We start from the raw sequence: 13,103 nt of genomic DNA, 5'->3' as shown, positions 1-13,103 counted from the left end.
CTTTGACTGCAGCGCGTCCTGCTCATCGGTAATCACGCCACCGGCCTCTCATCGTTCTCCTGTGCCCATCAGTCTCGTCCTGCTCGCCACAGTAAACATAATGAATGGCGACTGTAGAACGCAAAAGTCGAATCCCGGACATTTGGGGCGATCTCGAAAACCCGGGCAGACTCGTCACGGAGACTCACTAGTAGCTAAGCCTTGTTGTTTAACTGCACGCTCTTACCGGTAGGCGTGGCTTTGGAGTGGCCTCCTATGGCAGCGAAGCAAGTGCATTCTGGGAGTTGTTGTCTTTCATCCACATAAGCCAAAAATACATTTTCTGGCTTTTCTCAGTCTAGAAAGCTCCAAATTCAAAAATAATTTCACATTTCTTCTACATAAATGACCCATTTTAAATACACATTCATCTTTCCAGAGGTGAAGTATCCCTTTAAGAAAGACTACAATGATGCCCCATTTCATAAGTTCACTTGATCATATAACCATAGATTAACAGGTTTGACATGCAGTCCAAGGGTACAGTTTGTTCTTAAATTGACAATGAGCCCCATAGTGCAATGAATTTAGGCCTAAGCTGGAGAAGCAGAGAAGGAGGGATGCTTGAGCAACGTCATCGGAAAAAGGAAAGCTGAGAATGTGATTAGATGAACAAGCCCCTTCCAACTTGTGTCTTGAATTTCATATAATGCTATTGCATTATATGAAATTCAAGACACAAGTTGGAAGGGGCTTGTTCATCTAATCACATTCTCAGCTTTCCTTCTTCCGATAAAGGTATGAGAAAACTTGTCCTTTTTTTTTTTTTTTGGTAATCAATTTGTATATAATCCATAGACTGGCATATTTAATCTGATGTGAATGAAAACAAGGTGCAATCAGTTTTTCAACTTTGGCATACCATGGTGACTGGTGACTGAGTAAGAAAAATAAACATGGAATTAAATCTCAGTAAACTAGATAGGTTAACTCAACTATAAACTATAAACTGTAAATGTATGTGTTACAACCGTTGAACCTACAGTACTGTCTCCACTTGCACCTTCACTAGATTCCTATCCTCTGAATTTTGAACTGCTACGTACTTGGACTTCATTCCCCAGAATCCTCTGTACAGGCTCATTATGGGCTCCAGCTGTTTGTCATTGTCTTTGGACTATATACTTATTGTGAAGTATTGTTTTGCTGTTGTTACAATCCTGAGCCTGTTACTCTTTTGTTGGACTGCCTGCCTTGGACTATTGTTGTGCTTTGGATTATGTTTGCTGGTTATTCCGTCACTGACCACTGCCTGTGAACTACAAGCTGTTTATTGTCTCTGGCCTTTCGGATTTGCTGTCTTGGATTCCCTGCTGACGATCTCTGCCAGTGTGTCTATTGCATTGTCTTTGCTTGTTTCAATAAACGCTGCTCATGGATCGAGAACCTACCGATTCAGACCCTGCATTGGATGAGTGCTAGTCTTCAAAATCAATGATTCTTGTAAGTGAAGCTGAATGACATTTGACTGCACCTGTTGTAGCCCTAGAGGATTAAAGTATACCAGTTGAGAGGAGACAGCATGCATATGTTCAGAGTCGTCTTGCTGCTTTTTTGGTTCTTTTTGGTCAATTCATTTATTTTCTTTCAGGACATTTGGCTTTTCTTTTCGCACCCTTTACGCTCCAACACTCTCATCTTCTGGTCATCCTCTTCAAGCAACACAGTAGTGGCATTCCTGACTGAATCAGTTGAGTGAATGATTCAATGAATCACTTATAAAGAATGTCACTTATTTAATTATTTTCTGAAATGACACAGCCTTGAAGATATATGCAGCTGACGAATGCGACCTCCAGAGGGTGCAGCCTAGAAATGAGACCCCGTTAAGGACTTATACTGTCTTGTTTCTTTACTGAATGATTCAGTGTTTCTAAATGAATTGGTTGAGTACTTGATTTAAAGACTCACTCATAAAGACACCAACTAGTGTAACAATGTAACCTGCATAAATAGTTACAGTAAAACCACACAACTAGACTGACCTCCTGTCTAGATTGCACAAACGGAGTGGAATGCTACTTAAGCCAATTTAACTTAAAACCTGTTCTTTTTCCACTGTCAAAAAAGTCTAAGTTGTAAGTAAACAAAGATTATTATTGGAGTATGTTTTACAAGAAAATAATATTCCAGTCTTTTTACTTTAAGGCGAGACACTACAGGTGAATAGGGTAAAAAATTTAACTTACAGATATCACCATGAAACTTTACCAGTTGATTACTCACATGAATAGGAGAAAAAATGTATTGCAAGTTCTCTGTAATTGTATGTTTAAATATGCTAATCAGGCTATATCTAATTAAATATGTGCTAATTTGCATATATTTTGAAGTGACGAATCTGACCATTGAAAAAAAACAAGGTTCAAAATCATTTTTGCATTTTGTTGATATATTCAATGAAAAGACATTACCAGAGGGAATATCTCCTATACCCTGTAAATCAGAAAATACTGCCAATAGCCTTAAAAAATTTATTTCCGCCCTATTTTTAGGCATAAAATGTCATATAAATCAGGCCAAGAATGATATCAACAAATCCCTCTAGACAAACCTTCACAATATAGTTAGGAATACGACTGTAAAGTTTGGTGTACGTAGGAGCTACAGAAGTGAAAAATCATCACTAAGAGTGTGAGAAAAAACTCATTTTGAGAAAACTTTAAAGATTTTTATGGCAAAATTCCACTAATTTCTATTGAAAGCCATGAATTACAGCCAAAAAATGCTTTAGTTCCAAGTAAAATCCATGTATCACACTGTATAACATCCAAAACTCATTATTGCTTTATCCATCACTGATCATAACATCCAAAACAACACGTCAAAACAACACATCAACAGTCCATCACACAGGTGTGACAAAAACTAAATATATCACACTCACAGAAGACGTCACAGCAACATCACGTGCCGCTTCTGACGATGACTGCAGAGTCAGCAGTCGAAACTGTCAAGGTATGACAACAAACTTTAAGCCTGTCGTATAAGAAAGAATCACTTATAAATACAAATAGTGGGCTAAATGAACTTGTTTGGATTAACACATTCAACTGAAGACCATTACATCACAAACTTCAAACTGACAGAACACAACCTTTACACCTAGTTCCCCCAAGTCAATTTACAGTCTACATATCCATGCCAGCACTATATGTAGGGCCCTCCTCCATCTCCTGCTGGTGTCTTTTCACTTTTTTGGCTGTGCTTACACTTTTACGGCTCCGTTTTGCACTAGCGGAATGGACACTATTGGCTTTTGAAATCCTAACCATGTCATCATCCTTCATTGCATTGACAGTTACAACTGTGCGCTGAAGCCACAATTTCTCCATCACAGCCAGCATGGCAGAGGCACCCTCATTAAATATAGAAATAGCCATACTGGCTGCAGCCTCAACTCTGCTTTTCCCCACTAAGACTGTTTTTGGACATCGGGCCCATATGACCGAATTGAGGCATTCGTTGGCATTCTGGCATTCGTAACAATTTCATGTCCAGCGTATGGGTTGAGCGCAACCACCTCCTTGAATGCTGCACTGTCCCCATCTGACAGCATCTCTGTGTAGCGCAGCTGATGCTGAGACACAGACCTGGCCCACATCCTCTTGGCTGCCTCCTGCTCCATGGCCTAACTTGACCCTGATCAATTTTTTGCACAGTCTACATGACTCTCCTTCCAGCTTTCAAATTCCTCCCGCGTAATCTTACCACCTCGCCTAGCACACTCTCTCAGGGTACAAGCATGGCAGTAGGAGGATAGCACCTCAAAGTCCACTACCAGCCCAGTGAGGATGTCGATGCACACACCAATGCCGTAGTGGGACGTGAAGTCTCTCTTCTGCCAGGTGCCATCAAAAGACACTGATATTTATTATGGCATCCTCATCCTCCCTTACTATCTCAGCCACATCAGGGTCAATATCTGCGTATGCCTGCCTGATCTGATCCCTGGTTCTCTGCAGTGACTCCAAGCCTCTCTCAATTTCAGCGACTGAAATTAAAATTTATAGCTTATTGCTAACTGTTCATCCATATTATGAAACACAAATAGATGGAGGCCATAATCTGTAATGCCACAAATGTTACAGAGAGAGAGAGAGAGAGAGAGAGAGAGAGAGAGAGAGAGAGAGAGAGAGAGAGAGAGAGAGAGAGAGAGAGAGAGAGAGAGAGAGAGAGAGAGAGAGAGAGAGAGAGAGAGAGAGAGAGAGAGAGAGAGAGAGAGAGAGAGAGAGAGCAAAATGGTACTTTCTGGCTAGCACTAGGCTGGGCACTCTAGTGATGATGTCATTCACCTAGTTCATCATCACATACACCAATATTTTTTTAAAGTAGGCCTACAATAATAGAGTTGGAGCAGCAATAAGCCAAGATTGTTCTCAAACTATTCATGATACAGTATCATCAGTTTTGTTCAGTATTAAAGACATCATGGTTCACATGGCCATAAAATTTGAAACAAAATATGTTATAACAACAAAACATGGAAAATCACAGTGGTGCTTTTCTATCTACACACCAGCCTCCACAATCACTCGTAGCATCATTATTATCACTCAGCGAAGCAGACCGGGGTGGAGCATTCCCAAGTTTCACATAATCATGATGGATGCACAGGGGCAATGCACCCGATAGCTCCCTTCTCCCATCAGCACACATTCCCTTAATCACTTCAGACACCAAGATGCTCAAGCCAGTCACGCCTAATAACCCAACTAGAAACAGATGATGCAATGGTGCCGCTCTCTCTTCTGTGAGTGAGTGTCAAGCAGTAATTGCTGAATGAGGTAGGAAAAGTCATGAAGCTTTTCCTCAGCTTGGATTCGATCACCTTCTTATGGCAGCCGTTAACACTATAGGTCACAGTCCACTGCACTGCAGCATGTCAGTGCCATAACCCTCCTTGTCTACACTCCACTCCTCTGCATGCATCTGCAGCTATATGCCTGGATTATCTTTATGGTTTAAATATTTAGTCAATCCAATTAACCTTCAGAAGCTGCATGCAGGCAGACTTTCAGTTAAACCTTTTGTTAGCGTATAGGCATTCAGACAAGGAAAGGTTAATCTAAGCCTCAGGACTGAACCTGCCAAAATCAGAGCTTGAAATGGATAGATGATAGTCTGCAAGAGCTGATAGCAAGAAAAATAAAAATATCAGCGTTTCATTAATCTGAAGTTCACTCTTGTCGCTGACTCATTTTCTTTAAGGATTATCTTTGCCCTTCACTTCACAGTTTGTACAGTACGGTATTTTTAAACATTTATCCTGACCATTACAGAGATATTATCTCTCAAATTCTTTTTTGGCTCTTGGAAATAGCTTGGAAAACATAACATTGCATACGGTTGGATCAAGTATGAGGATGGCACTTTATGACTTTTCCTAATCTTTATTATTCCTAAAATCTAGTATTTATGATTATTTATATATTGAATTATTAATTATATTAAACATAAATAATTATTGTGAGTATTATTTTAATTAACAATTCATGTAAATGTTGCATTATGTATGTATATGTAATACATTCAATTAATCATGCATTTGTAAATAATTAAAACAATTCTGAATGGTGAAGACAATAGAAGTAGGCTACACCTGCCATTTTATTGTGTTTTTCTAGATTCTATTTTTCCTATGTCAAATTTACCCAAACAGAAACAATTTAACTCAAATAAGTAATCAGATTTTCTGTAAAGTGCTTGCCTACTTTGTGGTAAAACACAAGGGTGCAGCTTCAATAATATTTGCCTATAGCATTTTGATTAGGCCAGAGGAACTTATAATAATTTGAATGGAAAATAATAGGTTAATTTCATAATTACTCTCCGAGTCGATCTGAAAATGAGGGTTGATTATTATTGACGTCACCTGCATTTTATGCAATGGCACATTGCCATGCAGTATCAGACATCTTTAAACTCTACACTTTTCAGACTTCTTTTCCATCATGATCAATAACTTCACGAAAGCAGTGGGTGGGTGAATATGTTTTAGCAGATATGATGCATTACAGATTCCTGGTAGGTGTTTAGGCTTTATACTGTTTTTGTGTGTAACATTAGACAGACACTAAGTGGTATTATGTCCTTGATATGTGGGGCCAATGCCAGTAAGTCTGAGAGAGCACATTTAGTTCCTCACTGACAGCCTGCACAGTGTTTGTGTTGGTCAGGGATAGATTACTCCTCTCTGTTCTTTCTCCATGCTCTCACACAGAATCAAAATGCTTGACCAGCAAAAAACGGTGATCATTCTCTCTCTCTCTCCCTTTCTTTTTGTAAGGCCATTGCTTTTTACATGTTGTTGATAATGTTTTTAATTACATTTCTGTTTATATTTTCGAACTGAATTACATAAAGCTTTTGTGGTGCTGATGAGCTTGTCTGACTCATTATTTTTAATGAACCAAAAGTCTCTCGAGAACTCCAGCACCAATTAAACAATGCAATCTGTGAGAATGTCAAGAGATGGGTCAGAGTGGCCTATACACTGATCTTCGGGTCACTATAGGAAACAAGAAACTGAAAAAAAAAAAAAGAGTGAAAGAGAAAAAGAAAGAGACAGAGGGAGGTTGTTCTAGGTTAGTTCATGCTGTCCAACGGTTTGTCCTGTATCTAAGCACATGGCAACCTTTCCCGGCGGCTTTGTGTCAGGCTCTCTGTTCTGAACCACAGGGAATCTCTCCACAGTTGTTTTTCTATTACACACACTCTTACACCAGATCTTTTAGCTGACGAGAAAAGAACCACGATCCCCCTGGACTACTCACTGCCAGCCCAGGCTGCTAACAATCGGAGTGTTGTGTTTGATTGTGTAAGCAAGTGCGTACGGGTCTATCCATCCATTCTCCAATCCGCTCGTATAGGGTGGCGGGATGTGTGAATGGGGATGGTGTACAGCATAAACAGCATTTGGAGATTATCAGCTAGACTGAGAAATCAATGGCAAATCTAAGCAAATGTCACCCATTTTTTTCTGTCTGGTTTTCTCCTGGATATGGCTGGTCACTTGTGTTTATTTAGAAAGATAAATCGGGTTTGAGGTGATGAAAGGTTTTTTTCTCCATTTCGGTTTGGGCTTCTTTCTGTCGCCTTTGGCTGGCTTAGCTGGGGTTTAAAAGACTTAATATTTAGTAATGTTACTGATTTGACATTAACTTGAACTGAACTGAGCTGGATGATGACACTTGTCTTTTGCAGAGCTGCTTAATAGCTGAATCGAATTTGTTTCTTAATAGATTAATTTCGCAACATTGGCACTGTTATTGAACTGAACTGAATCAACAATGAACTGAATTGAGTTGAATAAATGACACGATTTCCTTAGAACTACTTGTGGTTTAATTGAACTCTTTTTACAATAATGCACTTGAAAACACAGCTATCGAACTGAACTGAATCAACACTGAACTGACTTGAGCCGAATCACTGATTCTGTTATTTCTCGGTTTATTTTTGTGAAGCTGCAATGAAGCAATCTGTATTGTATAAAGCACTATATAAGAAGGTAACTTGAATTGATGAAAGAAGACTCGAGGCAAAATTCCACTTAAAACTGGGCACATTTTACTGTCAAACAGATTAAGAAACATTTCCAGTGTTCACTGCTGTGAAGAGGTTGTACAAGGCAAAACAAACAGTTTTAGAGCAAACTACCTTCCTGAATACAACGTCTCATGTTAAACACTGTGAACACTGAGCTAAAGAGATAGAAACTATGAGCTTAAGCTCGGTCATTTAAAGTAGCAAAATGACAAGATGAGCTAATTTGCTTAAGAAATATTGACCATTTATCTGAACTAAACACTATTATATAGTATGCTGTATTTGGCAATGTAGCCAGACTAAGAAAACCATACATGTTTACTTTCAGCACTCCTCAAATACTTTTAGATATTGTAATACAGGCTATATTAAAAGTATTATCATTGCTACTGACAACGCTTTAAAGTGATTAGTTTTACCAATAAGGCCTTGCAGAAAATAAGAGACATTGTAAGACTACCCCAAAAAAACAAAAAACAAAAACAGTATTTCTCTTAAAATACCCCATGAGCCAAAGAATCTGACGATGCAATCATGATGTTGTCAGTCATTCAGCATTTAATCTAATCAACTACTCCATATCAAACAGCAAGACAACAGACACAGTACAAGAAGAATATAAACTCAAATATTCTGCTTTTAAGAGCTGAAAAAAAGTTACATTTGAAGCAGTGTAACAGTCCAGACATTTAAAAAAAGAAATTGATGTAAAATTCAGTTACACGTTATTTTAAGGTGCCCTGTTACAGTGTAATTATACAATTAAGTACTGAGTAATATTAATAAACAATATGTGCTTACTATATAAGTATGGATTGGGTTTAGGGTTAGTTGCATGTAACTATGCATTATTTACTGTTGTTAGTAACTACATGTAAACTGTGTAACTGAGACACTGTAAAATTAAGTGTTATCTAATATTCTTCATTTATTAGGTCAAAATCAGGCTCTTGGAGGCATTTTCTCTTCCCCAAGCGGGTAGCACATCAAATCCACACCAGAACCATTTGAACAAATTCTCTTTAAATCTCAACATATCAAGCATACAGGCTTTGCTCCACAAAGTCCAAAGGGAACTAACAATAATATTGTGTTTTCTTAAAACATAATGTATCTTAGTGCCTCATCGAGTTTAATGTTTACCAATTACGGTATTAATGTTTCAATTAGCATCACGACCAACCATTTCGTTTAATTGCTTTACACGTCGGAATCATGAATAATTTGTACAGTTAGAGGAAAACTGCCTGAAGCCTTTGAATATTATTGCCCAGAGCTCAATAACACCCTATATGTCTTTCTCCATTACGTTGCAAAGCAAGTGGCTGTGGTAAAAATTTTAACGGATGCCGTTAGAAACATAAATAGCATCCAACATATATTTAGACAACAGTGTCCTAGAAGCAGCATAGCCTGTCCTAGAAACAATACAGCTCATGTTACAATGTCTATTGCTACAGAAAATAGATTGCGCAACGGTGGATTTATTTGGAATGAGACACATGCATGTTTTAAAACGTGTTCTTCCACCAAACTCTCCTTTCAATTCCTAAATCCCACCTAACGTGGGATCAACACAAAGCCATATGGCAAACACTTATTGCAAGAGTAAGGAGGTCTTCACACGTCACCTTTCAGCCAATCCAAATGGCTCCATGATCCTCAGAGCTCTTGCGGATACCTTGCGGTTCTCATGTGCCATTGGCTCAATCAGTGTCAACACACAAGAAATCAAATGCTATGTTCTATTACACCCACAGATCATATATATATTTTAGCATACAATGACTTTGGTAGAAACAGTACAGGGAAACCAAAAATCAAAGCCATCAAGACATGCATTTATCTAAACATATCCTCCGTAAAGAAGCGGTTGGGCTGTTTTGATTTGATCTAATCCAAACACACTCCGTTCCCCCGATGGCCCTACAGATACACAGATTTTGTGCTTTATTTGATTTTCGGGGCGTCTGCGCAAGTGGTCAGAGATGAAAAGAGATGTGATAGATCAACAAGGAAAAACAGATAAAGCTAAAACTCACTTCACTCACAAACACAGACATAGATAAACGTGTAATTCTGCACATATACCCTCCACGGCTTGATGCTCTAAATATAGCGATACCAGGGATGCTTTTTCTGCTGGCTTCCATTGGATATTGCAATCCGTTCTCATCTTCACATTATTACACCAGTAAGACTAACCACATTGCAGTTTTTCTATCTGGCAGCTTTCGATGAAATGCTTTGGACTGTCAATTGCAACAGCTGCTGCTGTTTTGCACTTGAACATCCACTCGTGATGATTGAAGATTACAACTATCTACCAATTTATCTGTTTGGTGCATCCAAAACACACCCACGCACCAACTACGGCGATTCGAGAACATTTTTCTCCACAGAGAACCACTTTAAAGGCTAAATGTACTATCCTGTATACTATGAAAAAAATGGAACATTCAGAACCACTTACTATTGAAAAGAGAAATACTGCAGATACAATTGCACTTTGACTTATCAGAAATAAGTTATCGTTCACCTACAAAGAAAACACCACATAACAGAGCGTGACATCACGTCAAATACATACAGACGACTATGACAAACAAAGAGACAGAGAAATACACGAATATGACACGATTCAAGCGTAAACTCGCGAAGTGTCTAACGTTGTCTATAGGTTCAAATTGAATACATTTCAAAATCTTATTCAAAGTTTTCTTAAGATGCTAGAAAATTTTGAAAAACGTTGAAGCTAAAAGACAAAATCTGCCGATCTAAAATGAGCTGCTTCTACACATGCCTTAATGTTACGCATACAGCGTGTAATTTTATGGAATTTTAGACGATAAATCTGTAAGTCTATAGAAATCTAAAATGTCTAAACACACACAAAACCCCTGATACAGATTTCAAGTGTTATTTCAACCCCACTCATGTAGCTCAATCCTTTGGACTGAACAGCTTCATATTGAATTAAAGTTTCTCTTTTGTCTCTTCTCTCTCTAAAGATGGTACAGTACAGAGGGAGGTCAGTTAAACGAATGAAACCTGAGTAATATTCCCTCGTGAATCTTAAACAAAACAAAAAACACACCATACTTTAACAACTAAAACAGTGCAATATTATGCTGAAAGATAAAGTACAGTAGTTATTTTAAGTTAGAGTGAATATGTACATACAACAGTAATGTAGTTCCAGTTTCTCCTGCACCTGTAGATAGTGAATAACATTAGAACCTGTTTAGTAAATGGCCTTGTTTCATTGTCCCTGCTAGTTCACCACAAAAACAGCTACTCAAAAATACTAAAAAAACAAATCTGTTCTTATTTTTCCGTGTTATCACAGCTTCCTCAATTCTCAAAGAAAATGAACATTATTTTCTAGACCTCACACAGGCTAAAAGTTAAGACCTGCTGATATCTAGCGAATGTTTCTCTGTCAGGCTGAAAGCTCAAATAGATGGGGTGAACACACAGCACCTACAGTAACAGTAATGGCTGCTTCCCCTCTCGTTACATCCGAGGGCAGAGAATTCAAACATCTTCTCAATGTCATCCATCCTCATCCTCAACCTCATCTTCCTCCTCCACCTCAGGGCTTTTCCGCCCAGGCTCTCTCTCTCGGGAGGGAACGTTGCCGCGTGGGCTCTAAAGTAAGCTACCTGCCTCTTGGGCTGTTTAAACCAACGACACAATGTCACAGAAGGTCATCATAGTCGAGAAGTTTGGAGTGCTGGCGGCTCTTCCACAAGCGGTAGAGGCGGAAGTCGAAGTACATTTCGATCATCTCCTTACCTAAGAGTGGAGAGAGCACAACGTTTTTAGCTCTCCTTAAAATATCAGACCATCAAATCACAGAGAGCACGTCACACATCCGCTGTGTAAAATAGATCTACATTAGGAAGCCTTTATAGGCATTTGTGGGTGTTTTAAATACTGTTCTCTATTTAAAACACTGGTAATTATCCTCAACAGTGCAAATCAAACTGTGTAGAGTCCATAGGGGACAAAAAGGAGACAGAAGAGGAGGGAGGGGAGCAAGTGGGCCTCCTGAGTCCAGTGAAGAGACAGGAACAGTGGGAGAAGATAATGAGGTTTTAATTGGAGAATAATTACTGTCAAATGAATAGCGGTGGCACTGATGAGAGTTGGGGTCAGAGTTCACGTGGCACATAGAACTCTCCATACTGTGTGTGTGATCTGCCATGCAAGTGTTTATTTGACAGACCACCATAGCCAGATATATAGATATAATTGACATTATTAAATTATTTATTTAAATGCATGTTTTGTAGTTTGTTTACTGCATGCGTGTCAGAATATTTGAGTGGTCATCTCTGTCGTGTGTGTAGTACACTCACCCTGAGCTGACAGCTCCAGAGGAGACTTAAACTCAATGGCATGAGGTTTCATCAATCTCTTGAGGTTTTGAAAAAGCTGAGGATGAGAAAACTTGCTGTTACTTTTCAATTTTCACAGTTGTTAAATCTTCATATTGTCAAAAGACCTTCGATATTACTCCCAAAATTCCAAATAAAGACTAAAAACGGATATTACAGATATATTTTTCAATGATCAATGCTAATATCAATATTCAGAGAGCAGGGAGGTTGATTACAATAAAATGCAGATTAAAAAATGATATATATACATATACATATACACATATACATACATATACATATATATATATATATACATATATAATTTAATGAACGCAAAATGAGATATACACAAAATTGTTATTTAATTACTTTATATACTAACAACAATTTAGTATATTATGTAGTGTGTATATTTAATATGCATTATTGAATACTTGTTATTGTTGTTCTATACACACAATATTGAATACAAATTATAATTAGTAATTAATAATAATAGCAATTATTATTAATATTGACTTGGTATATATATATATATATATATATATACCATAAAAATAACAAGTTTCCAATAATAATAATAATAGTGTTATTTTAATAAAACATATTTTATTATTAATAAAACTTTATGCTTCATTTTATTATTACTATTACTTATTTACTGATTCATAATATAATACATTATTTTTGGCTTAAAATATTTATCTAACAACAACAACAACAACAATAGCAAGTATTCAATAATAATAATAATACTAATAACAATAATAATGAAGCAGTAAAGCATTCAAATAATATACATTTTTATTAAAATAATACTTTATATTATTACTATTACTATTAATATTAGTTGTGTACTTTTATTAGTTGTGTACTCAAAAAATTAGGCTGTCTGTACATTTCAAATGTCCAAATATCATTCTATAAGTGCTATATAAGTCTGTAACTACTAAAAGCTAACCAAAAACTTAATCCAAACCTTCTCTCTGGTCGATTTGATAATCTGACTGCACACGCTGCTAATAGGAGCCATTCAGCGATGTGTGTGCATCATAAACTAGAGTTAGCTGGACAGGGCAACTGGTGGAGTGTTGAACTGTGTGTTCTGCCATGCTGTGATCGACC

The 13,103-nt window shown here is 37.6% G+C and overlaps 1 protein-coding gene across 1 annotated transcript in view; it reads right to left on the bottom strand.

The window, feature by feature from the left end:
* Positions 1-7,862: 7,862 nt before the first annotated feature.
* nsmfb (NMDA receptor synaptonuclear signaling and neuronal migration factor b) overlaps positions 7,863-13,103 on the bottom strand; it is a 29,400-nt gene continuing 24,159 nt past the window's right edge. Inside the window, exons 13-14 of the mRNA XM_081364702.1 lie at positions 11,955-12,030; positions 7,863-11,388 (exon numbers count right to left, since the gene is read on the bottom strand). Coding sequence (XP_081220828.1) covers positions 11,291-11,388; positions 11,955-12,030 — 174 coding nt within the window. The 3' untranslated portion in view covers positions 7,863-11,290. The remainder of the gene's footprint in view (positions 11,389-11,954; positions 12,031-13,103) is intronic.

This window comes from Scardinius erythrophthalmus (assembly GCF_964197995.2).
Source record: "Scardinius erythrophthalmus genome assembly, chromosome: 5".
Classification (NCBI taxonomy): domain Eukaryota; kingdom Metazoa; phylum Chordata; class Actinopteri; order Cypriniformes; family Leuciscidae; genus Scardinius; species Scardinius erythrophthalmus.
This window is presented reverse-complemented; position numbering and strand designations above follow the sequence as displayed.